The following is a 26,508-nucleotide window of genomic DNA, read 5'->3' as shown; positions in this document are numbered from 1 at the left end:
CAAGACCTTTCTCTTTGACCGTGCCTTCAGCTCCCCTCTCGACTCTCTACCCCCTCCTCGCTCCCTCCCTTCGCTTCCCTCACCCTGACCATTTCCCCCCTATTCGGGTCTGACCCAACTGTCCAGCGCCTTGGGACGTCCTCCCGACGTAAAAGGTGCTCTATAAATGAAATCTTGTTGTTGTTGTTGTCTCAAAGCGCTTCACAGAATATATTGTAAAGTGAATTAACCAAAAATAATTTGGTTACTCAATGCACGACTGTTCTGCTGTGCACAATTGGCTGCCGTGTTTCGCCCACAACATATTACGTCAGTTCACTTTACAGTATATTCTGTGAAGTGCTTTGAGACATCTCGAAGATGTGATAAGGCGCTATATCAAATGCCAGGGTTGTTATTATTATTGAAGTCACAGGAGACATCATTATTTGCATGCTGTGCAAGAAGTGGCACTGACATAACTTCACAAAAGATGAATGAGGTGATATTAACGTGCTTCCAATGCGTCACATACGTGCACACTATGGTCCGGAAGTGATGCCAGCAGCAACCCAACAATCAAAAAGTTAGCCATGTTTTTGTGACTCGCTTATATCGCGGCCACTAACGTAGTGGGCCTGCCCAACTGAAGCTGGTGTCCCTCTAATTCGTGTATAAAGTGATCATTAGGTTTTTAATTCCTATCTATCATTTAGTGAAGTTGAAAAAGCTCTCAAGTGATCAAAACTGCTGTAATATTGGCATCTTTAGCTGAAAAATGTACCTTGGTGTTGGACCCAAGGTTGAAACATTGTGAGGTGCAGGGAATTCCCTGCAGAAAATCCAGTTTGTATAATAAAGTGCCAGTAACACAATGGTGTTCCTGTTCTGACCCTGTATCAGAATTTATATTCGCTACTGTTAGAGCCCATCTCATTTGTCATGTTTACTCAAGGCTGCAGTAAGAATAGGATGTTTCTTAATCCACTGCTGCATAAAAATAAATTGTGAAACATTGACCTGGAGAGCAAGAGTGTGTGCTGATAGCCAAACAAACCCTCTACATAAAGTCTAAACTGGACAGTACAAACAGAGATGTGAAGTAATTTCAAACCTTTTATTTCAGCTCGGAGTTGCTTGTAAGCTATTTGAGTATCATTTGTGTTTTATGATACTCTTGGAACTGCCTAACAGTCGCTCTGAAATATCCTGTTATTCCTCTCAGTGAGCTGAGGTGCACCACTGCCTGTTATGAGAACTAGTGTAAACCAAGAGTTTGTGATCAATCTAGCCACTTGGGCCCTCGACCGATAACAACAACAACATATTTATATGGTGCCCCTCATGCAGTGTAGCATCCCAGAGCGCTTTAAGACCTTGCTCCTTGTGTGATTTATAAGTCAGGAGCAATTCATATAATGATAACAGCTGCAAAATGAATTTGCTCGTGTTTAAAGTAGTGCTAAAGGTCTTAACTGTAGTCTGATTGATATATTTGATAGATCTGAGCTTTTGCCTTATTGGGGAGGTGACAGAAGTGAGAAATTTAACTATTAATAGAAGCTTTTCCATTTAGAGTTTCTCAAACTATTTTACTTCAGATTCACCTGCACTGAACATGGTTAGATTAAGAGTTCTGAAAGCAGGATGTATTCAGGTCCTGCAACTAATGAAGTCAAGGGACCAGAATAACTCTGACTCAGAAACTGGTCAAGATCCAGTCCTAAAGCACTGTCTTGTCTATTCATCGTGAACTGGTCTAGTTAGATTTAATAAAACTGACACAATATGATAGCTTGCTGTGCTGATTTAAATGCTGCAAATTGCAGCATTTAAATATTGACACTGATTAGTTAGACATGTTGAGCAGCACATGATAAACGCCTCTGTCCTAAAACATTTTTAAAAGATTCTGTTAAACTACTGCGAGGAGCCTAGAACTGGAATGATTGAGGTTATGGTTGCCATAAACCAGTGACATAAAGCTAATTGCCCACTTTTCAGTCATCTTTTGATTCGATTCTAGGAATCAAAATTCCAGCAACAAAGTGATGATCACCTACGTTGCTTTTAGGATTTTCTGTCACCTTGGTTTATATTTTATAAAACAAGCCAGTGACATCTATTGGTGAAAATGCATATTGCATTGACATTTATGTATTTGTATTACATTGGCTTACTGCATGGACTTTGGGACCTTTGATCATCTTTGTAGAGCTAAATTGCATATTTTGAGGTACTGCTTGATTAACACAGTCTATTCCCCCCCAAAAAAACCCTCCCCTGAAAATTCTATGGTTTGCCCACAAGTACATAGTCACACCAACTTCACCCTAAATCCCGTGAAGCACTTTGTGACGTACGACCGAGGTGAAAGGCCCTATACCAAATGCAAGGATTATTATTATTGTCAGTACTTTGTTTGAGCTCCAACATGTTTTGGATTTATCAGCAATATCTACAATTCAGTTGAAGTTAGTGAATTAATGTACAATTTCTAGTTCTATTAATTTGTGCAACAAATGTTTGAATTTGTCCTTTGATAAGAGAAATATTTAATAATAATAATAAATGACAAAAATAGTATTGATAAAATGTATTGTGTGGTTGAGAATGATTTTAATAATCACAAATCTACTCACAGGGAATTCCTGTTATAATGTGCCCGAGTATAACACTGCCTTGTTCGTAGTGTTGGCCCCCTGTGAAACCACACAAACCAGAAACATGGTGCTTGGTAACTCTGAGTTAACAGGCCCAGAGTGTGTGGAGCTATTGAGAATTGTGCTTAGTTTCACTTGGCCTCCGAATGGTTTTAAGAGGCAATTGTGTAGTTTTATTTGAATATCACATTTCAGCAACCGTTGCATTGAAACATAATTTTCCCTATGAGAATATAACAGTACCTAAGTTTACTGAATCTCACTGCAACTAAGAATGATTTTAATGAATATAGCAGTTTCTGTGCTTTTTTCATTAGTTAGCACTGAATAAAACATGAGGTGCATTGAGTACATTAATCAGCGTTATTCTTTATTCCTGAGTAAAACTGCCTACATCGCTCACTGGATCTGCTGGTACCTTCAACATAGGAATACTTGCATTTCTATGATTTTTTTTCTTACTTTGAAAAGCTTTAGCTCAAAATAAAGATGACAGGAATATCTGTTCAGTAGTTTATACTGAAGTATTAGCTGAGATGGATTAAAAATGTTACGTAGGTTCAATATTTGCCATGTATAAGTGTGAAAGGTAATTAGCTGCTTCACTAAAAGCACTTGATCATGATATTTTATTTTGGCAGTTTAGATGTCTGCCATTGGTTTTACCTCGAATAATGCAATCAGGCAAGCAGAGATGTTCAAACCATTGAGAAATGCAAATATTGAATCATCTAATTTTAACACATATGTTCAGTTTTACAACAAAACTTGCCTTTATAAAGTACCCCTTACGCAGGGTAGAGTCCCAGAGCAGTTTATAGTTCATTCCATTCAATCTCTCTCTCTCTCCCTCTCTCCCTTCCCTGTCCCCCTCAGTGTCTCCACTCCCTTTCTTGCTCTCTCTTAAACACAGAGAGTATTATGCCAGTTATTGTTACCAGGCGATGGATACAATAAACCCTACCTTAATCCTCTTAATCTATGAATAAATTCAGGAAACAGAATAAAACGTAATACTGGACAAGTCCTTCATTCTTTTTTTTCCTCCCGGCCTCCCCCACAACATGGGCTTTCGTATATTTAGGGAGGAATGAGATATTTGAGAATTCTGACCAAAAGCAACATATCATAACATTTTCCATAAAGGAAATGTCTGGGAACCGTCAAATGATAGTTTTATGTGAAATATAAAAGAGAATTGGAATCGTAGAAAGAACTCGATTCACACAAAGTTTATTTTTGATTTTGTTGTACAGAAACCCACAGGTTCTTTTGTTGAATTTATTTGTCTTTTACTGAAGTTAAAAGGCAGACAGACTGCACTGTGATAAAGCTAAGCTACAGACTAGTTGCATAAACGCAGATGCAGTACTTCAGGCAGGCCTGCAGCCAACTCTACAACTTCTCTGCTGACATCATGGAAAGTTGTGTCGTTCTCCTTGTTCTGACAGAACTTCTTGCCCACAAATATGGTCACAGCTTCCAAAGCACACAAGCATCATGGAAGCAAGTCGTAGCTTGATGTTTGGCTGCTGTTAAATAAAGATGAGGGAATATAATTTTTCCATCATAAAGTTTGTGTTTCTCTGTAATTCTAATTGCGTTGGGAATTTTGTTTTATGAACACCACTTTCTCTACTGCCTTCTCTGCTTCGGCATTTTGACTTTTTTTCTGTACAATTCCACAATTCCTTCAGCCAAGTAATCATCATTCATGTATGAACCTTGAAAGTTAGTGCTAGCTCAGATAGGAGCCTGATCCCGTGTTCATGCCATGTCAAGACATATACACATCTGGCAGTACACTGCATAATAATCAAGAGCAGCAATCCTGCCTGATTATCTCCCACCCAGAGCCATTTGCAGGTCTTTGATTGCTACCCAGGTTAACTCAGCATTGACAGGGATTTGAATATGCAAGCTGTCTGTAGGTGGCCAAGGACTCACTGAGCCTTTATCCATTTAGTTATGTAACTATTGTGCCATTTTAGCTTCCATTTAATTTTTTTTCAAAACATGTAACATGTATTTACAAAAGACTCCCAAAGACTTCATCTGATCAGCTGATTTTGAGGAGACACTGAGCCTAACCATGTGAGAGAGCTGAACATTAGCATGGATTTGATGGGATTGCTGAAGTTTCTTGGATTAATGAATATACCTGATGTTACATACTATTTGCATGTACAGCTGGATTCTGCAACTTCACATTGTCAAGTTCCTCTGTTTGATTGATGCGAGCATTTGCTCTAAATATTTGTACAAATTGACAAATATACAAAAAGTTTGTAAATCATAAATGTGTGATTACGGTTCATAGAATCAAAGAATCATAGAATCATAAAATTATACAGCACAGAAGGAGGCTTTTCAGCCCATCATGTCTGTGCTGGCTCTTGGAAAAGAGCTGTCCAATTCAATCCCACTCCCACCCTCTCTCTCCATAGCCCTGCAAACGTCCTCCCCAAATAATTATCTTGGATTATGGTTTGGTACGATTTTCGTCTTGCTGATTCCTTTTGAATAGATGGCACAACACCTATTCAGTGTCTTTTAAAGTTGCAGTGCACATGTAACAATGCGGTACTTTCATGCATGAGTAACCAACAACACAATGTGATCACCTGTGATCAGTGCCCAGGCTAACTTAGAAAGAATCCTTGTAAATTGGTGATTTAAAGCAATGATAGAATAGGTCGTAGAGAATAGAACCACAAGCACTTTCAATGTAATGTTATTTGCAAACCAATCAAATATATTGATAAATCTCTTGTCCTTCCTCAATACTTGGTTGTGACGAACCTACCAATTTGCTACATAATCTTTACTGTAAAGACTCTTCAACCTGGGAATATCAACCTGCAGCCAAATAAAGTACTTCTATTTCCCCAAACTATTAAATTCTAATGTGAGTATTAGGACTAACTTGTATTACTAACTTGTATTACTGCAAGTAGTTTTAATTCAAAAGTATGATCCTACCTAGCAATTGTTAATAGAATATATTTTTTTGGCTGCAGTGATTGATGAACAGATTACAACAACAACAACAACAAGATTGGATTTATAGAGCGCCTTTCACGTCGGGAGGACGTCCCGATTAGTTCCGATTAGATTAGAAGGTGCAGGGTGGAAAAGACCATTTTGGTCCATCTGAACCCCTAATTCAAAAAATATTAAATCAAGAATTCATCTCTTACACACTTCATTTACTAGACCATCAGATGAAAATTGATCTAGTTCCCTTTTGAATTTGCAGACTCCTTCAGAACATCAAATCTCTCTTGAACTACCTACACTCTGTCCCTGTTCCGTGAGATCCCCCATGTATAGTGCCTTTGGTATTGGACTGGGTGGCCTACTGTTGATCTATGCAAACCAGAAGTGTGCTATACCTGGCTTCTTGTACTGACTAGCTGGCTTCCAGGTTATCAGGTCATTGCTGACATTACTTCTTGCAGGTTACACATGCACACTATGCACAAAGAAAAACTGACATCATTTTGTCAAGTAACTTTGCAACACTTCCTGTGTACAGCATGTATGTACCAAACACCCAGGAAAGGAAGTCCGCAGTGACCGGTCGCCCAGAAGTCAGCAATTATTTTCATGCCAGCGCCTTGGGACGTCCTCCTGACGTGAAAGGCGCTCTATAAATGGAATCTTGTTGTTGTTGTTGTTGCCTCAGCTGAATATGCAATAATGTTTACCGTATTCACTGCTCTGTGCAAATAGTTACTGTTCATTTTATTTCTTATCGCCTTTCAGTGACTCAATAAAATAATAATTGGGCAATTGAGAGGCGTTATCAGTGGTTGAACCCTTCCGTTGACGCATGTTGTCAATTCTTAGATGATTATACTTAGAAATTGCATTTAAAATATGAACTGGCCAGTTTGATGGTGAATTTTAATTCATCAGTTTTAATTGCAGGTTCAGTTTAAGAAATCATTTGCTGAAGCTTTTATTGAACTACATCTGTCATCATGATGTTTGCTTGTTCCACACTGATGTGACATTGTAAATTTCACTTGAAAGAGTCCTGACAGTTCAGACCTATACTAGAGGATTTGAAGGCATTTTGTTCAGACCTTAATTTTGTGTTGAACAAATTAATTTTCTGCAACTTCATATTTTATGGGGAGGTTTTCTGTGCCGTTTCCTTCCCTTCAGATTTTCATTTTTTTGTACTTTTGCTTGACAGTACGAGGCAAGTGCATTTCTCTCACAAACACCTCTATTTTTGGTTGGCGGGGGCTATTGAATTTGCCATCCTAGTTTCAATGCATTATTTCATTTTTATCACTAATAGTAGTCACCAGTTAGTTCAACGCACATTTTGAGTAAGTTGTTCACTGAGTTGATATTTATAATTAATTAATTTAGTTTCTATGGGCAATAAAACATTAAACACATTTTGGGCTAAATGTATTACAACCAAATTTTAATTAATGTTTTATTCTGTATAACATTGTTGACATGTCAATCATAATTGTGCTTTAAGGGGGCCACAGTTTTCAGGGAAAAAACAGCTTTGGGAGAGAGACCAATTTGATATAATTTTCACAACCACTATGTAACAATGGTGTATTTTATCCCAATATATATTCTCCCTTCCTTTACGTGTTTAAAAAATCCTTCTCCATTTGTTACACATTGTATTCCTTAAACCTCTGCCCTTTAAAAATTGGCAAAGACTGGCAAGATTGAGGGAGAATGAACAATTTGACATTCTGCAGCAGTTGTTCAGGACAGCAAGAACAAAGATTTAAGATCCTATAAAGATATCCTAATATAGGAAACTTGGGGCTTGGGCAAAGCACAGAAGCCTGTGTGAAGCGCTGGAAAGTTATGACTTGTGTTAATAATTCAGCAGCTGCACATTTATTGCACTCTGCATGAGTTAACATATCCCACAGTTTTCGATAGGAGCTTTCAAATAGAGCAGTTTCTGCTTCAAAATTAAGTGATTGGGCATTGCCTGGCATAATATCACACTACCGGACCTTACTTCTAATTTATAGAAGCAACAGGGGAATTCAGTAATAAAGTACAATTCCTTAAATAGCATTTTAGACCTTGGGGCCCCAAGCATTGCCTTATCTGTTTTATTGGTTAATCTGGCCCTGGATCAGGGTAATTACAATCTGAAAATGACTGGAAAGTGACTTTGTAATGGTTGACAATACTTTGTGTGTTTAGATAATGTGTTTATGTGTATTCAGTCTTAGTACATGAATCATTTTTAGATCCTTTAATGGCTACTTCTGCTGTTCATCTCCGTTTTGTATTATTTAGTCTCATACCAGCTGTCTGGAACTTCTCTTGCACTTGGCTACCAGGTTCCATCATATGTCTTGCAGGACAGACAGCAGCTTTGAAAGGGAAAGCCATGGATGGGCAATTCAGGCCAGTTGTACTGTGATGAGAAATGGTGGGAAGCAGGTTAAGTCTCAGATTTATCCCCAAAGCAAGGATGAGAGACCTGGACTTTGTGGACACTTTCTGGCTCAGGCAACACACTGTGAGCAGACTGGCTGCTTACACTCATAACAGTGTATATGGCACGATTTGTGAATTGTAAATAATAAATGAACCTTGCAACATTTTTCTGAGGTTGATAGCTCTGCATAATACTGGTGTTTATACTTGACTGCAGGTCTGTTAAATGGAGAATGCACCAGATGCAACAACAAACTTGATGTCCTTGCACCTAGTAGGAGTTATCCCTCCTGTCCAAATTTTTTAAATGACTCCCACTGCATTGCATTTAGTAATTGCCCTGCAACACTTATTTAAGCATGGATGAAAATATTGTTTGGGAAATGTACTTATTATAGGCTTTTTTTCCTTCTGACTAGCTGGACTGCTCTGACAATTGCATTTTAAATTCAGTATTACAAAGTATAGACTGTTATATGTGGAAAGTATACAAGGCACTGAGATAATAATAATCCTTGCATTTGATATAAGCATCTTATGGAGACGTCTTAAAGTGCTTCACAGAATTTACTGTAAAGTGAATTGAGTATATATTTTGTGGGCGAATCTCGGCAACCAATTTTAGACAGCAGTGTCCCATAAACAGTCGATAATATGAACATAAAAATATGAGAATTTGCTAGGTGAAAGAGAATGAAGGTCCATCCAGTTCGCCTTCAATCATCCTGGTAGTCACATGACATGTTGTGTCCCAAACTAAATATTGTGTCCCGAGATATTATTTACTCACGGAAATTAATCTAATTTGTTCTTGAAAGAATCAACACTTTCTGCTTTCACCATCTCCCTAGGGAGCCAGTTCCATACGTTTGCTACTTGGTCACTGAAGTAGTGTTTCTGCAGTTTTGTACTGGATTTACCCCCAAATTATTAAATCTATTTTAATTTAACTAATCATTACATTTCTGAATTTAATATAATGATTACAGTCTCTGAATCGGCATCCACTTAAAGTGCAAATTGTCATCCAGGATCATTATTTTACCACTGCTTGTGAAATCAGCCTGTGACAATTGGACTATCTTGTGATAACGTTAACTAATGTGTTGAGTTTGGGTAGGGTTCTGAGGACTTGAACTTAAGAATGGAATGGTGCACACTTTGATCTGTAACCGTTCCTTCAAATGCTTTAAGCGTTATGTAAAAGTTCAATTTATTTTCTCTCGATGATTCTGTATTTTATTTTAAAGGCTGCGGTAATCACTTATTCAATTCAATGGGAGAAGAAAAAATGAACAAATAGATTTTCCAAGCAAGATTTCATGTGCACGTAGAAATGGCACATGTGGGAGTTACCTAGGCAGATGTTTCTGTGTTCCTGTCAGGACACAATATACTGGCAGCAACACAGATGTACACAATGCAGGAATCAGTACCAACAACCTCCGGTTTCTTCAGAACTGGTAGATAATATAATTATGTGTATTCAGTCTCAGTACATGAGTCATTTTTAGATCCTTTAATGGATACTTCTGCCGTTGATCTCCGTTTTGTTTTATTTAGTCTCATACCATTTGATACTTTTTGAATTGGTTATCAAGTAGCCTCCAATATAAACACAGCATAAGCAAGTATGTTCTCGCTATGAATGGCATCAAAAAATATTATTCAGCAAGTTCCATAGGTTTGGTTCCACATGGCAGGTCACAACACAGCGACAATTTACTCGTTAATGTCCTTTTCCGATATAAGATTTAGGCTCCATTTTCCCTTTATTGAAAAATTCTGGTTCTAAATGCTGTAAATTATTTGAAATAAGAGTACTAACGTTGTGTTATCGAATTCAAGATCCTCATCCTCACCTACAAGGCCATTCACAGCCTTGCTCCCTCCTACCTCTCCGACCTACTATCCCCCTACCTACCTGCCCGTACCCTCCGTTTCTCTGGCTCCGGTCTGCTCCACATCCCCTGCCCCCAACCTCCCTACCATCGGTGGCCGGGCCTTCAGCCTCTCAGCCCCTCGGCTCTGGAACTCCATCCCCCAGTGCCTTCGCCGCCTCCTCCCTTTCCTCCTTCAAGGCCGGTCTCAAGACCTTTCTCTTTGACCGTGCCTTCAGCTCCCCTCTCGACTCTCTACCCCCTCCTCGCTCCCTCCCTTCCCTCCCCTCACCCTGACCATTTCCCCCTGCTCGGGTTCTGGCCCAACTGTACAGCTCCTTGGGACGTCCTCCCGACGTGAAAGGTGCTCTATAAATGGAATCTTGTTGTTGTTTTTGTTAAATATTCCCAACATATGGCAGATCACATCACAAATATCATGCACACAACTTCCAAGCTTCTGCTTTCAACTGCAGTGAAGTTCCACCTTGTTCATGTGCCGTGTTTATCCAGGCCTTTTCACATCCATTGAATGAACACTTACTCTGCATGTCAGCAAAACTAAGGATAGCAGCAGTCTCCAAGACACCAAGCGACACCTGTGACTGTCACCAGACAGCACGGTAAAGTGGAATAAATGCTGCAAAAATAATTGATGTTCATTGCTTCAACCTACTGAAATGTAGGGATTTTTTGATGTGCCAAATATTTTTATATCTCTAAATGTCAATTTGTACAAATTTGTATTATTTCAGTCATATAGGTCTTAGGTTTGAAAGCCAACCAGTAATATATTCTCAGGTAAAGTGGCAGCAGGGGAGTTGGAATTGACTGTCAGTTCCTTGGGCTAGGGAAAAGAAAATTATCCAGGGCTTCCACATTGCATTAAAGACATTAACTCTGTACAGCATAGAGTATAATTCTTTTCGCCCACAAAATATACAGTCAATTCACTTTACAGTATATTCTGTGAAGCGCTTTGAGACATCTCGAAGACGCTATATCAAATGCAAGGATTATTATAGTATAGACACAACAAGCAATTGCGCTGGATCTGACATTTTAGTTATGAAACATGAGGACAATTTGAAAATGCAATTGTTGGTGAAGAGAGCTGATGGTAATAAATCGTCTGACGTTATTGTGCCACAATAATTTAGCATACCATGCTAACCTGAAGGAAATGACCTTCTCCTCTCTAGCTCCACCAGATTTCAACAGATAAAAAATTTGAGCTGAAGTGAGCTATTTCTATCTGTTTCATTCTACATCTGGTTGATCTACACTATTACTCGGCCAATTGTTTACTGGATGGTGTGCAGTCTCTGTAAATTCAAGAGCGAGGGGAGAGTGATATGTAAGTCAGGCAACTGGGAGAAAATGTTATGTAAAGTCAGGAGCTACAAGACAGTACTAACACTATTGGTTGGTATTTAGGCTTTTATTAGTCAAGCGGTCGGACTTGATTGAAAAGGGGGGAAATAGTGTTTTAATGTATAGCTGAGAGATTTATCAGTGCTGGGAGGTTGAGACCAGATGGTGTGATTCTGTTTAGCAGCTTTACTGGAGCTGGCCATTTTGTTTTGAAGTGTTTACTCCGGGCAGTATTGTTGGTCTTCATATAGTCCCTGCTTGCCTTATTTGGGGATGCTTTTTAAAAATTATTTCTGTTTGTATTTCTTCCTACGCCATGCATTATTTCTTGATGGAGAAGGCACTGGTGTCTAGGCCTTTGCCCTGCCTTTGGTTCACTATATTGTACTGAAAAAGGTGTAGAGGAGCCTGAGAGGAATTGACCCTCCAATCTGCTTCTGTCTGTCGCTAACATCTACACACAATTTCCTGGGCAGGAAGGTGTTCATGGTATTGAGGGTGACTTCCTTGCAGAGATTAGTGCTTGTGTTGGACTATCGAATGTAAAGCCTTGTGCCATCCAAGTTCAAATCTTCTACTCTCTAAATGACAGCCTTATCCCTCACTCTTACCTTTCATGTATTCAGTAAAATCCCCACTGCAAGCTACTCCATATGCAGGTTAACCTGAAACTGAGTAACTGTAATGCACAAGAAAAAGGTCTTGCTGTGTTGCGAGATTCTTTTTGAGGGAGCTCAAGCTTGTTTATTCCCTGTTAATCAGTTGGGTTTAAAATCAAAAGTATTGATGCAGACTGTAATGTAGTACTGTATTAGCAGGCTATGTCTCGCTAAAGCTGTATACTTTAAATTCATGTTCAAATTGAAAACTGTGGGGTGAAAAATGTGAGATACGATATAATAATAATCCTTGCATTTAATATAGTGCTTTTCACGTCTTCTGGACGTCGCAAAGCGCTTTACAAAATATACTGTAAAGTGAATTGACGGTATATTTGTGGGTGAAACTCAGCAGCCAATTGCGCACAGCAGTGACAGAAGTGTCCCACAAACAGTCGTGGATTGAAGTGACAATTAATAAAAATTATTTTATTATTGGTTTTTTTTCGTGAGGGATTATTATCAGGTGTGTGGAGTAAGGAAACTTGCCCAAGGTTTCGCCCTGCCGGGTATCACACCCAGGTCTCTCACTTGTGACGCGAGTGGTCTAACCACTGAGCTACAGGACTCCATGTGATAGTTATCACATGCTTTAATCAGTCAATAACTAAAGATGCAAGCGGATGTTAGCAATTTTTTACCTTACTGTCTTTCACTTTATAGAATTGTGTCCTGTGGTAAATACTTCAGGTTTTATACTCGCCTGGTTCAGATTGACAACACAAAATACAACAAAAACTGCTTATTATTCATATTTACAGAATGGAGAAATTCACCCATCGATTCTCTCATTCTGCAAGCAGTTCTCTTCATTCTCATGCAGTATTCAGTGCAGACATGATAAATATATATCCTTGTTCACGCTGGGATAATTCTGTGAGTTTTGATATTGTTCTTGCTTGAATTATAACCTAGGTAGGTTATGGAAATACATGACCTAATGAGGTTTTGAATAATGTAAAAGGATGACGAACGTTCCTATGGAAATGTTGACTATTGTTTGTGGTGCGTTTTCAATCGAACAAACGCTTGTTGAAATGACATGTCTTTCGGCGTGTGATCTATTAGATCTGAAATGTAGGAGCAAAATAAACACATTTCATCTGTCAGCATTCATTAATTATAAACCAAGCATGTTTTTCGGCATTTCAGTCCTCTAACGAATTATTTTTCATGACAGACCTGTTAAATAGACCTAGCTGAAATATTCATTGCATTCGAATTGGATGCTTCCAAACTACAAATATTCAATACGTGCTATTTTTTCTCAATAAAACTAAGTATTGCAGGATTCAGTGAGTGTTTTTTTGGGGTGGGAAGAGGTCTGTAATTCTTTCTGGGTTCTGGATTTTCTTTAAATATTGGGCATTTATTGGATGGGGGAAGTTCTCACTAGTCAGAAGAGCACTAAATCCTTTAATTTCCCACCTAACTGTTATCTTCTATCAGATCTCGGGGAAATCAAAGCTGATTTTGCAAAGTGATATCTGTTACTTTTATTGTTAAATTAAAACTTGAACTTTTTATGGTGACATTTTGCAATTTCTTTGTCAGAGTTCTCCCTCTCAGAATTGCCGAGCTGTGCATATGCTTACAGTAGCAAAATCATTTACTTTTATTTGTGATCAAATATTTATTTTTGTTTTGTTCAATACGTATATTGGAGCCAAATCTTTCAACAGCTGGGTGTAGCTAACATTATGTTTGTGTTACATTTCCCTGTATTTGTGATAACTAACAGTGTCAGGCCACTCTCAGGCAGATTATACAGCAACTTTCAAGTAAGGAGGATGTCTCACAGTGCTTCACAAAACCATCTGGAAGCCCGACCTGGGAATGGGGTGATGCTGAAGAAAGAGGCAGGAGTGGGTCGGGTGGTTCTCGCCTGGACAAGTAGCTAGAAGCTTGGCAGTATTTGCAAAGCCAAGCTGCCTGATTTTAGCTGGTTAAGCTCCTGCATTATCCCAATCCATACACTGGGGTATGCAAGCCTTAGCTCTTGTCAACCTTCTCCTCAAATCTCTGTGAATATATAAGCAGAATGTATTCTCCAGAGAGAGAGAATGCACTCTCAAGTTAGACGAGATGAAACGATACATACATAAGGCTCTTAGTAGTTTGGTTTGGAAATGTAAGCATGCTGACAGGTTTCTGAGTATATCAGACACTTGCCTAACCAAAGAACAATTGTGGAATAGGGCATGGGTTTGTATTTTATTTTATACATAACTGAAGCCAACGACAAATGTCATAGGAATATAGGAATTAGCAACAGGAGTAGGCCATTCGGCCCCTTGAGCCTGCCCTGCCATTCAATAAGATCATGGCTGATCTTCTAACCTAACTCCATCTGCCTGCTTTATCCCCATATTCCTTAATCCCTCTAACCTTTAGAAATCTATCAATCTCAGTCTTAAATATGTTCAAGGACTGAGCATCTACAGTCTTCTGGGGTAGAGAATTCTATAAATTCACTACCCTCTGAGTGAAGAAGTGTTTCCTCAACTCTGTTCGAAAGGGCTGACCCTTTATCTTAAGACTGTGACCCCTGGTTACCGATTCTCCTCCCAGGGGAAACAGTCTCATACTGTCCACTCTGTCAAGCCCCATAAGAATTTTATATGTTTCTATGAGAACACTCCTAATTCTTCTATATTCTAGAGAATATAGGCCTAGTTTACTCAACCTATCCTCATAGGTCAACACCCTCATCCCAGGACCTAACCTAGTGAATCTATGCTGCACCCCCTCTAAGGCGAGTATGTCCTTTCTTAAATAAGGAGATCAAAATTGCACATAATATTTTAGGTGCGGTCTCACCAAGGCTTTATACAGTTGCAGCAAGACTTCCCTACTTTTGTATTCTAACTCGTTTGCAATAAACGCCAACATGCCATTAGCCTTCCTAATTGCTTGCTGTACCTGCATACTAATTTTTGAGACTGGTGTAAAAGGACACCCAAATCCCTCTGAACACTAACGTTATCTAGTCTCTTCCCCTGTAGAAAATAATCTGCTTTTCTGTTTTTACTATCTAGGTGAATAACTTCACCATTGAAGTTATTGCTGTATAGTGTGAATGGATTTAGCTGTGAAATAATTTAGCTAAATCATAACGTCACAAGAGGTTCAGATGGAGGTGCTTCAGCGATTTGATCTGATCCATCCAGAATACTCAACCTGCCATCCTCCCATTACATCAAGTTACATCAAGCTGTAAAAGCTGCTTCTTGAATGTTGCTGCTTCTCTTTAATTTAATGCGAACAGACTGTACTACTGAGCTGAGCCCAGTACAAAGTATACAGATTGGTTTATTTTCATTGAGAGTAGCTGAACAGAATTGCCAGAAAGTCAGGCCTTGAGTCGGCATAGATTTAAAAGGACGTGGGCCCTGATCTTTGTTCTGGGGTCCTTGCTCAGCCTGAAATGGATTACTCCACACCAACAGGTGAAAGTTGTAAATTTGGAAACAGGAATTGTTTAGTTTGCATGCACTCTGTTTGCATGCCTTACTTTTATATTTGAGAGGGTTCTGCCCGATTTGAAGTACTGGCTTATTTTTTTGTGAAAGTGTTTGTGTTGCAATCAAGACTGGATAACATCACACCGTGTTAACATTAAAAATGTCTACATACCACAAGTAAGTGTGAAGAGTTCTGTTTCATTTCCACCCACCATGACGCAGTGGAAGGATTAAAATGCACCACCTCAGATTCCTGTTTGATTCGGCCTGATATTATCAGATTTTTCTCGTTAAAGCCTACCCTCTTTTTCTCTTCCAACATGTTTCTTTGTAGCTTGTGAAGGTAAAAGTTGGTTATGCTTACAATCAGATATTTTCTGACTGTGCACCCTATTGCACCATTACTACTATCCAATTAAGTACAGCACAAGTTAAGAGTCACAGTGTCGAAGGAAAATGTTAGCGATTTTGATGAATCGGCAAGAGCAGCCCAGCCACAAACTCATTTGCACCTTTCGGAGCTGTGGTTTTGTTAAAAAATATTCATTAACAACGGTTACTTTCTCAGATTAACATTAAAAATTAAAATTAATGACAATCGCCTCACAAGTGTAGTTTGATGGATCTGTATATTCAGTTGAATGCTCCTTCTGCCGTGTGTCCCAACAAAGTATCCTTTGGGGCTAACACCAGAAGCAAACCCTCTGCTACACATGTGTGGTGTGTCAATTTTCCCCTCTGCCTCTGTAGGAACTCTATGAGTGAGATTTTTAGGCCGCAGTTTTGTTTGTTGAGCGATATACTCTTGAGAGTGGCCAAACTTGCTTCAAATTCAGATTCTTACTAGTACTGGGGGTTAAGGGAGGTTTATATTGCAGTGCTGCTATCAGTAGAGAGGGGGCAGAAGCAAACCAGGGCTATATCCAACCATATTTATTCTTAAAACTTCAGATCATACATTCAGAAAACTCAGGCTTAATTTGCAAGCTCGTTTTGAACAGGTCTTAAAAATAAAGGACTGATTTTTATGAATTTTCAACAGTTGTCACCATGTTAAATTTTAAAACGAAATAGATTTACAGAGTAAGATAAGCTAGATTCTGTGCCTCCTGAGTTTCAAAGAGAAATGCACGACTTGTTTGAACAGTTTTAATTTTCTAGTTATTCCTTGGATACTTATTCAAATCTTTTGATTAATTCTACCAGCATTTGTAGAATAGTGAGGTTCAATTTCCAATGAACCTGTTAGCCTTCTCTGAAGGAAGATGAAAGCTGCCTCACATGACTGGAGTATCATAAAATGTTTATCCTTCTAATAGTTCACAGCAGCAATCATCAGAAATACGTATTTAATATATAGATGTAAAACTCAATGAATACCTGTCTTCTTTTGCTCATGGGAAAGCTTTGCACAACTCAGTGATTCTCATTATTCATATGGCCTTTCTCTTTGATGTGATAAAATGGTGGCCCATTGAATATCCTTTGTGAGCAATGTAATGAATTGCCAGTGATTACATTAGGATATGAACAACGCATTGAAAACCATCTTGCGACTCCATTAGTATCGTTACCGTTACTGGGTGCACACGAGTACCTTCACTTTGCCCTTTTAGCTAATTCTCTTAATCCTTTAATTCCTTCAGTATTCCTCCTCTCATGAGACTTTCTTATCGGCCCAAAAGATGAGGAGTACTGAAGGAATTAAAGGATTCCTTGCAATAATGCTGATTTGAAAACAACCCTTTTTTTCTTATCAGACTGTATATAGTTCAAGTAATTTCTCATAAGATTGCCAGGGTTATTGCAGACCCTTTCTCAATTCTCCAGCTGGTTCCCCACATTTTGTTTATTGCAGATTGTGGGTCATAAGAAGTACTGTACTGTGAGCTTGGAACGTTTCTCACATATAACCAAGCATATGACCAATGTGATACATAATGCTTCGAAGGAGACTATAATACACGTCTGGAAAAATCGTATTAGCTTGATGGTGAATGGCTGGATTATGCCTCTCCCACTCCAGGCTGTTTTGCGGCACAAACTGACTAATTGTACAAAAGTATGACAAATTGGATTAAGAATATACAGAGGTGTGGAACACGAAAAAACATCAAATCTTCTCTTGGAGACAATGCTCCGCATAGACAACAAAACAAGCAAAACATGTATGGATGTCTGAATGGCCTTCCATACACTCCAATTTTTCCTCTCCTTATGAGTTGGATCCTTAAGTCCTGCAATCAACCTCGTCAAGCTTTTGAAACTTATTAATAGCGTTTACAGTTTAGATTGTCCGAAACAGCTCACACTGGGCTATATTATGTGCTCTGTGTAAATATAAATGAATTATCCACCATGTGTACACTTGGGGGAGAGGAAGGGGAAGTTTTGTTCAAGAAGTTTCTAAATCGTTATGAAAGACAGACACTTTTTACATGCAGTCTTCTTGTGTTATAGTGACAAAATCAGTTTCTTTAAGAAGTGCTACCAACTAAAAAGGGAGCAATAGTATATAACATTACTGCAGAACTAATTCCATTCTTGTGTATTGTCATATGAGTTGATTTAATAATCATAATAATAATCATAATAATTCTTACATTTGATATAGAGCCTTAACACGTCATTGAGAAGTCTCGAAGAGCTTCACGGAATAGATTGTAAAGTGGATTGACTGTGTATTTTGTGGGCAAAACGCACACTTGCACAAAATCATGACAAATTGTAATTGATGGTCTATTTAAACCTCTTATTTCAGCTTTGGTTTCAAGTACAACATGCATTAACCTTTGTGTAAAGCTGCTGTAGTTTTTTCCACTTTGAAATTTCATGCTTGTCTGCTGTACTCTGACGATGTATCCCTCCTTCTCTGCAGGCTGTTCACACACACAAACCTCACTTTATTGCATTGCATTGCCAAGAGGTTGGAGGCAAAAACTACGAAGCATCAATGACTCACGTTGACAATTTCGTCAAGTAAGTACCGACTATTTTAACTGGCTCTGAAAGAAATTGTAGTTTTATTGGGTTTCTGTTCCTTAGGTGTGAGGAAGTTAAGAGGAGGTTACCATAGCCTGAAGATGTTGTAGGCACCACAGCTCCAGCACAAATTGCACTCCATAAATCCAATTTATATTATACCTTTAGTGGCAATTTGTCACAAAACGTTCCACATAGATACAGCTTTAGAGCGTAGTGGGAGCAAGAGGTTTCACAGATAAGGACACTGGTTGACATATATTCTGACTGGCCCTTTGCAGCTGGAATATTTCATCTGCTGATATACAAGGACACTGAGGAAATTTTGTGGAGATATAAATTTCTTAACTGTTCAAAATCATACACGTCGTACAGATTCACAATCCTAAAATCCTATTGAGAAAGAACTACTTTCAAGAATTGCCACTTTAATAAGTCTGGCAGCACCCAAGTATTGACAGATCAAGACGCAAATTGTTATAACGTCCATCCTCTCGAGTGTAGATTATGAACTGTGCAAGGATAGGATGCCCCCTTCTGTTGTTCAATGTTTCTGGCTCATCTCAGTGATCTGCTTTTTCAGGAAACGGGTGCCCCCTACTGGCACAGAGGTGTGTAGGTGCTTGCAAGTAATAGAGAAGATCCTGTCACCCATGTCAATGTTTCCAGCGATCTGCACAAATTCCCTCTTGATTGCTGTCACTTTTAATGAGATGCTATTTCTGTTTAAAACACTCACTTATCACCGCTGCCCCCATTATATTCCCTGGTATGTGAGAATTGAAAAGCAGAGCTGAATGTCCTCAAGTTCGGCATTTAGCCTCATGTTTCTCCGCAGAAATTCAAATTGGTGAAATTCGTAAGACTATTGATGATTCTTGTCCTTTTGGGGGTAATCTTGTATTTCTTTCTGGTTATACAGAAACTGAACTGGATTGTGACTGATTTCTGGTCACTCAATCCATACCTATTAAGAGCATTATAAATTCAGGTGCATGTCCCAATGCTTGAATTCCTCTGTGTAATTGAAAACTGGGAAATATCTCACTTCAAGAATGTATGCTGTTTTATAATTTGATAACTGGCAGAGAACTGTAAGATTTAATTTACTGCAAAATTTTCTAACCTGTTTCTGGCTGTACACTTCTCAACGCTATAACATTTTGGATGAAATTTATACTTCAGGCAAAGGATGTAAATGATGGGAAATAATATTTGACAATGTTCAGCATTTAGTTTTGGCATGAAACATACCTCCCAAAGCAGTTGCAGAACAGGAGTAAAGGACTAAGCTCCAGAGTTTTTTCCAGTAAATATGTTAACTCCAACCTTACAAGTGGGGCCCCAACGCACAAGGGATTATTAGTCCTATAATAATAATAATCTTGCATTTGATATAGTGTCTTATCATGTTTTCGAGACATCTCAAAGGGCTTCATAGAATACACTGTAAAGTTAATTGACTATCTTTTGTGGGCAAAACATGGCAGCCAATTGCACACAGCAGTATCCCTCGGTCGCGGATTGGGTGACCAAATTATTATCAGTTTTTATTTTCTTTAGAAGGGATTATTACTTCCCGGGCGGTCCGCCAATTGATTAAAAAACGGGTTCATACTTACTGTTAGATAAACAGATGTGTGTGGAGTAAGGAAATTTGCCCAACATTTCGCTCTGCTGGGAATCGAACCCAGTTCCTCTTGCTTGCATGGCGAATGAACCACTTAGCTACAGGACTTCATAAGAGCTACCTTTACAACAACCTGCATTTACATAGCATGCCTCATGCGGGGTAAAGTCTGAGAGTGCAATTGTCCTTAGAGTCTTTGAAGCAACAGAAAAGAAGGGGACACATTCAGCATCAGCTTGAAAGTATAGCTTCCTGACCCACTGAGTTTTTTTCTGTGTTTTCATTTCTGAAAGCATAAAAGTTATTAATATGTTATTATAAAAAAGAGATTGTCTGCTAACCCTTTCAATCCTCAATAAATGATTTCTTTATTCCAGAGAACTGCTATCGAGTGATGAAATGAAAGAGTACAATCGAGCCCGTGTGTACTTGGATGAAAACTACAAATCACAAGAGCATTTCACGGTATGGACAAGGTTTCTGGCCATTACAGCACAAGAGTATGGGACAAGAAGACTCAATAACGTGCCCTCTGTGTAATTCAACGATGGCACATAATTGCCCAAACATTAATAAGAAATATTAACATTGTGTCACTGATCACAAGTGGGCAGAACTGTGATAGATGGAGTTTCATGTTGCAAAATGTAAGGTAGAACAGTTTGGATAGAAAAATAATAGTTAAGAATATTTCTAAATGGTGCTCCTGAAAGCTGTAAAGTCAGAATTGATAGGGATGTTTTTCAACAATAAATAGACGTACACTTGGGTAGTAGTGGTATTAGGGAGTATGGTGAAAGGACTAGCATTGGGATTAAAAAATCTGCCAAAATCAAATAAACTAGGAATAAAAATAGGATTGATGAGCTGAATGGCCTCCAGTGTTCCTATGTTTTCTGTGTGACTTGTTGATCAGCACACACACAGGTCAACAGCTCTTTTTGTCTGGATTTCTTCTGGCACAAAATATAAATATTCCAATTTAGTTTAGAAGCACCAAACTGACTCGTGGATAGCTCAGAATAAATTGATACTGTGGATTATTTTTTAGTTTTACTTTTGGAAGCTCAGAATCAATTAGGTTTAACCTGTTTTCTTTATAATGTTCAGTTTTGTGGCGTTGAATGTTTTCAAACAAAATGAATGAATTTAGCGTTTCTCAGTAAAAGGCGTGATGGCACTATGTGTAATTCAGGAGAATAAACTGCTGTTATTAGGTTACCCAGAAAGGTCTGATAAGTGATGGGCTCTTGATTTTTGATTTTCTTAAAGAGATTCAGGAAATATTTCTTTATTCAGAGGGTATTTAACGGAATAGAATGGAAGGTTGACAGGAAGGATGTTTACAGCCTGGACACTGATTTTATTTAAAAAGCAGCTTGAGAGATGAGATTAGATGGACCGAAGGGCCTTCTTCATCCAAACCAATCTTGTGATCTTATGAACTTGATTTGTAAATCTCAAATTTGCTAAAGGAAATCTTGCAGTGGAAGACATCACCTGTTCAATGACTGTTTTTCCTAATCTAATGTAAGACAGTGTGAAGCGTTCCTAAGGCAGCCCATTATGTATGGCAATAAGTTTTGTTTAGCAGAACTTTATACCAGGAAATGGGTGGCTCTTGTGTGCGGTCATTCGTAAACTGCAAGCTGAACATCAGCGCTGTAGACTCTCAAAACGACAACCTTTCCTGTTGGGTTCCCACTGGAAACAAACACTTGAAACAAATTATGCTGGAAATGTGATTTTTCACCCCTACCACCACAGGTGAGAGAAAACAGAAAGTGCTGAAAATACACAGCAGGAAAAAATGGATATGTTCACTATTTATATCAGACATTTTGTCTGAACTGAAGCAATTGGGCAGGAGAAACACATTCATAGGATTAAGGAGAACCAACAGACCAAGAAAATGAAGACATTAGGAAGAAGTTAAGAATTCAAAACTTCTTACGGCATACATAGAGAGATCTGGTGGAACACATACAGATTGTGAACCATTGAAATGGATGTTAACCCATGTCACACATGAAGGTAATCTCGATGGGAGTCTAATATGCAGCCATTAGTAAGATATTGGAGTGGAGCAACAGATTTCCGGTGGTGTTTCTTATTAATATTTGAGGACGAACCAGTCACAGTACAACAGATTGGATTTGAATCAAACAATTGGATTTTCATTTTGAAATGATGGCAGAGACAGTTCTGATCCATCAGGTTCCAAGAAGCAGCTGCCACATTAAATTGCTGCAAGGTTTATAGAAATCTTTGGTGGTGAGCGATGCAGAACAGCATTAGCATTGAAGCTGAACCATTAACCATTGAATATGAGCTTCTCTGCAGGAGATACTGCCTGATCCTTCACAATTTTCAAACTAGTTGCTGTGTAAACGCAGAGGATGCAAAGTTAACTTTTCTAAATTAACATTCAACTTAAAATTGGAAACGTACCTCAGTGTCCCCATGATCACTTTCCAGGTGATTAACAAAACAAGTTGTCTGTCATCTGCCTTCCTGACTGGTTCTGAGCTTATTAGTGGAATTGTGTCATCGGGAGTGAGATCATTGAGTGGACATAATGCAAATCTCAACTCTCTGTGGTGAGAGCTCTCTAACGTCAGAGCTATTGTATGTGCCACCCCGTGTGGTCCTTCTATTTGCAGGGAACATGCATAAATCGACATATCTTCATCTCAAATTGGAGAGCTTAGGAGAAGGAGTGCTTTACATTGAAATTACTCTGTCAACCGTTCATGGTGTACATGACTGTAGTTTCATTAGCATGCACCAGGTGGCACTCATTGCGTGCTGACGCTGGAATTTAACCCAGGAACTAGCTCAGGTCTAAATAAATAAATATACAAAGGGAGCATTAAGTTAAATCTGTGAAATATTTAACCACACAAAAGTATATTACTGAATGGAAGCTGTTGTAAATATCTTCACATCTCCTTTACACCTGGCTGCCGTGTTCGCCCACAAAATACACAGTCAATCCTACAATATATATTTACAATATATTCTGCGAAGCACTTTGAGACGTCTCAATGATGTGATAAAGCGCTATATCAAAATGCAAAGATTATTATACTATAAAATTACGCTTGCATCTGTACTTAACATTCAAGCATGGCTGATAAATTAAATCTATTAATAGAGATATAAATTAATAAATTAATTAAACAATACATTAGAAAGACTACCTGTTTACACTGAATATCTAATTTTCTGGAAAACAATATGTTTATGATTCCTATTAGGATCCTTGTTTAGAGATCAACAGTCCCTAAAGACCCCTCAAGTGAGTCCCAGATTCACTCATTTATAGAGCAAATTCTGGGCATGAACTGCAGGTGTGCACACTTTAGTTTCCACATAAACCACAATCAATCAGTAACCTGCCCAACACATCAGATTAACATTTGACTGTTCATAAGTTAATATTGTATCCAACTTTATTTCTCACAGCTGGGAGAATCGACCATTGATGAGTAAGCAATAGGTGTGCCACCTCAAGAGGTGCGATATCATATTAAACAGTGGGTGTAACCTTGTTAAAGTCCAGAAACTACTGCTGTGCATAAACAAGGAAATAATGTTCAGAAAATTGAGGGCCATAAAGTTATTTAAGACCTAATTACATCTAATCGCTTACAAGAGTGCCACAATTTATTTTGAGATCCACCCTTCTGGATGTAATCAACTAGAAATGACCTTGTTTTCTTTGGACAACTGTGGTTGTATTGCTTCGAAGGGCCAGTTGGCTCTTGCCCCCCCACTTCACCTTCAAACCCCACCTAAAGACCTTCCTTTTTGATCGTGCTTACGGTCACCTTCCGCCTCCCTCTCCCCGGTTCGTTGTCAGACTTCGTCACTATGAAGCGCTCTGGGCGCTATATAAATGCAAGTTGTTGTTGTCACATGTGGTAATTTCCATGATTCCATATCAGAAGTTATGTGACATTGCTAGCACATGCCACTAGATGGTATCCAACAAGCAGGAATTCTGCTGGATTGGCTACAGTTTATTGGCATGAGAAAATAGGAAGTATATTCAGTTCCACTGGGAAACAGAACAATTAATTGTGTCGGACAATAGATTTTAACGTTTCCTTAATTCAGTTTTGCAGGAAAAAAATTATTAATCATTACGTTATCTTAAGCCATACATGTTATGTAAATAATGATGCCTCATTTAATACAAGCCTCACAAGCCACTATTATACATCTTCTCAAATGCAGACTAGGAGTAATTTTTCAGTATGTTAGCAAGCATTTCTACCAAAATGGGATTATCCAGGTAACCATGCCGGATGTAATAACTACTTTTACTAACTTCGCACAATGGATTTAGTATGCATTGTTCGAAATGTTTTTGCATTTTAGGTAGATGGTGTTGACTTGTCAGCAGTAACTTCATCTCAGTAACTTGGACATTAGATACTAACCAAATTCATAGTGCCTTCATCTCATTGCACACAAGGTTCAAAACTGGGCAAAATACTGACCCTCATGCTATTCAGTGGAAAGAAACCAATAATGTGGTATTTTCATCTTTGGATAAGATTGTTATTACTATTTTTCCAGTTTAGCACAGCAGATAATAGCAATGAGTATGATCCCCAATATTAAAGGAATTACCTACGATATGAGCAACAGTTAGACAAGGTAGGTCTCTTAACTTTATGATTTGAACCTTTGACCTTCTAATCTGAATGGCCTATGGCAACAATTAACAGTGCCTTTACTCACTAGGTTATCAGAAGAGCCCTTTTGGAGTTTAGTACAGTTGTACCAACACTTTTTGTCAGCTACTGCAATAAAAACAACCAAAAGTTGTTTGCTTATGTTTCCTTATGTTAACACATGAATTGGTTGGTGTTTGCTCATTTTGTGATAATGGGCTATTGATTAGACTGTCACACCCTGCTTGCATAGTTTTGCACACACCTTTATTTAAATGACGTTTCAACAAAGCCCGAAGGCAAAAGATAGTGTTAATAATATCTCGACTACCAGCATGTCAGTAATGTTTTTATGGAAGGGTTCAATAGTACTCCAAAGTGCTGTTATTTATGGTTAATCAAAAACGAGCATTGCAATTGCCTGAGAACAGGCCTAGAAGTCACTGAGTTCACCAAATTTCTTTTTTTTAACCAGTTGCCAGTAATGTTGCCTGTTTTAAACAAGTAGTTAATTGTGTCTTTATGTCTTGGTAAATGAGTTACTTTGGACAGTGAAGCTTGTAACATTGGTATCTGTCACCACAAGGAAAATGGTGTTTGTCCCTCTGCCACTCAGTAGCCAAATGTTCCCATTCTGCAAATTGCTGCTCCAACTAATCAATTGTATATCAATATTTTGCATGCAAATGTTTTTAGATAAGCTTATTAATTGACTGCAGTGATTGGATTTTTACCAAAAGATTATGGTTAAAACAGCTAGAAAAATTAAAACAATACTGAATATCTTTTCATGGAATATTGTGCTAGAGTACCAAAATGTGCTCACCACAGGCCACAGTTCAAATCAAATGAAACACTTGTAAAAGGAAATAAACTTGCAATGTTGAGTCAAATTCAGTACAACCTGAAAATCCGTCTGTTAATAGGTCGATGGTAAATCTAACTACAACTCACCATGAATTGTTTCAAAAGAGTTTTACTACTTACATAGCAGGTTGGATCACTAGGGGTTGACTGTGAAATGTTTAGTGATGGTAGATTTTAACTTTGTGTTTGCAAAGGGGGGTGGGGGTTGGGGAGTGTTCTGATGTTTTCCATGGCTTTGTATTGACTAACAAGGCCTAACAACACCGGAATAATGTCTCCAATTTAACTGGCCATATCGCTGTACATAGAAAACCCATTATTTACCTCTCGTGAGACATAGAATGTCAATAGAAGGACGCAACATTAATGACTTGAGTTGTAACTTTAAAAGCAGCTTGATAAGACAAATAACGTCATGTTATGACCTTAATTCTGTAGTTCTGGGTTGCAAAGTTGAAACCATATAGAAGTGTTAAACAGAATTCTATTCTTTCAGAGTGATCACATTGTTAACAACCACTGAAGTAATGGCATTCAATAAGTTGAAGTTTCATGAGACCGGGGACACAACCTGCAACACTGAGAGTCACCTGATCTGCCACCGCGCAAAAATAAATGTGCTGTTTTTGGCAGGATGATATATTGAACGGCACTGGATGAATGTGTAAATTTCACATTTGCTAACTCTTCTGGCCCAGTGATGTGGCATCACCACCATTAACATCAGAGACAAATGGCACACACACTGTTGGGAGCTGAAGGGAGACATTGCACCAGCTTGGAAATATAAACCATGGGTGCATTGAATCTTCAATGTGTTGTCACCTATCAGCCGACCCACACATTGTAGATTCAGGACTTTAGCTGTGGAGATATCCAAAAA

General features: G+C 38.5%; 1 protein-coding gene across 1 annotated transcript in view; it reads left to right on the top strand.

The window, feature by feature from the left end:
• Positions 1-26,508, top strand: part of LOC103180430 (inositol polyphosphate-5-phosphatase A) — a 203,244-nt gene that overhangs the window by 74,234 nt on the left and 102,502 nt on the right. The window contains exons 3-4 of the mRNA XM_007896272.2: positions 18,340-18,440; positions 20,451-20,538. Of these exons, the coding sequence (XP_007894463.1) occupies positions 18,340-18,440; positions 20,451-20,538 (189 nt within the window). The remainder of the gene's footprint in view (positions 1-18,339; positions 18,441-20,450; positions 20,539-26,508) is intronic.

The sequence above is a fragment of the Callorhinchus milii genome, unplaced genomic scaffold, assembly GCF_018977255.1.
Source record: "Callorhinchus milii isolate IMCB2004 unplaced genomic scaffold, IMCB_Cmil_1.0 Scaffold7, whole genome shotgun sequence".
NCBI lineage: Eukaryota > Metazoa > Chordata > Chondrichthyes > Chimaeriformes > Callorhinchidae > Callorhinchus > Callorhinchus milii.
This window is presented reverse-complemented; position numbering and strand designations above follow the sequence as displayed.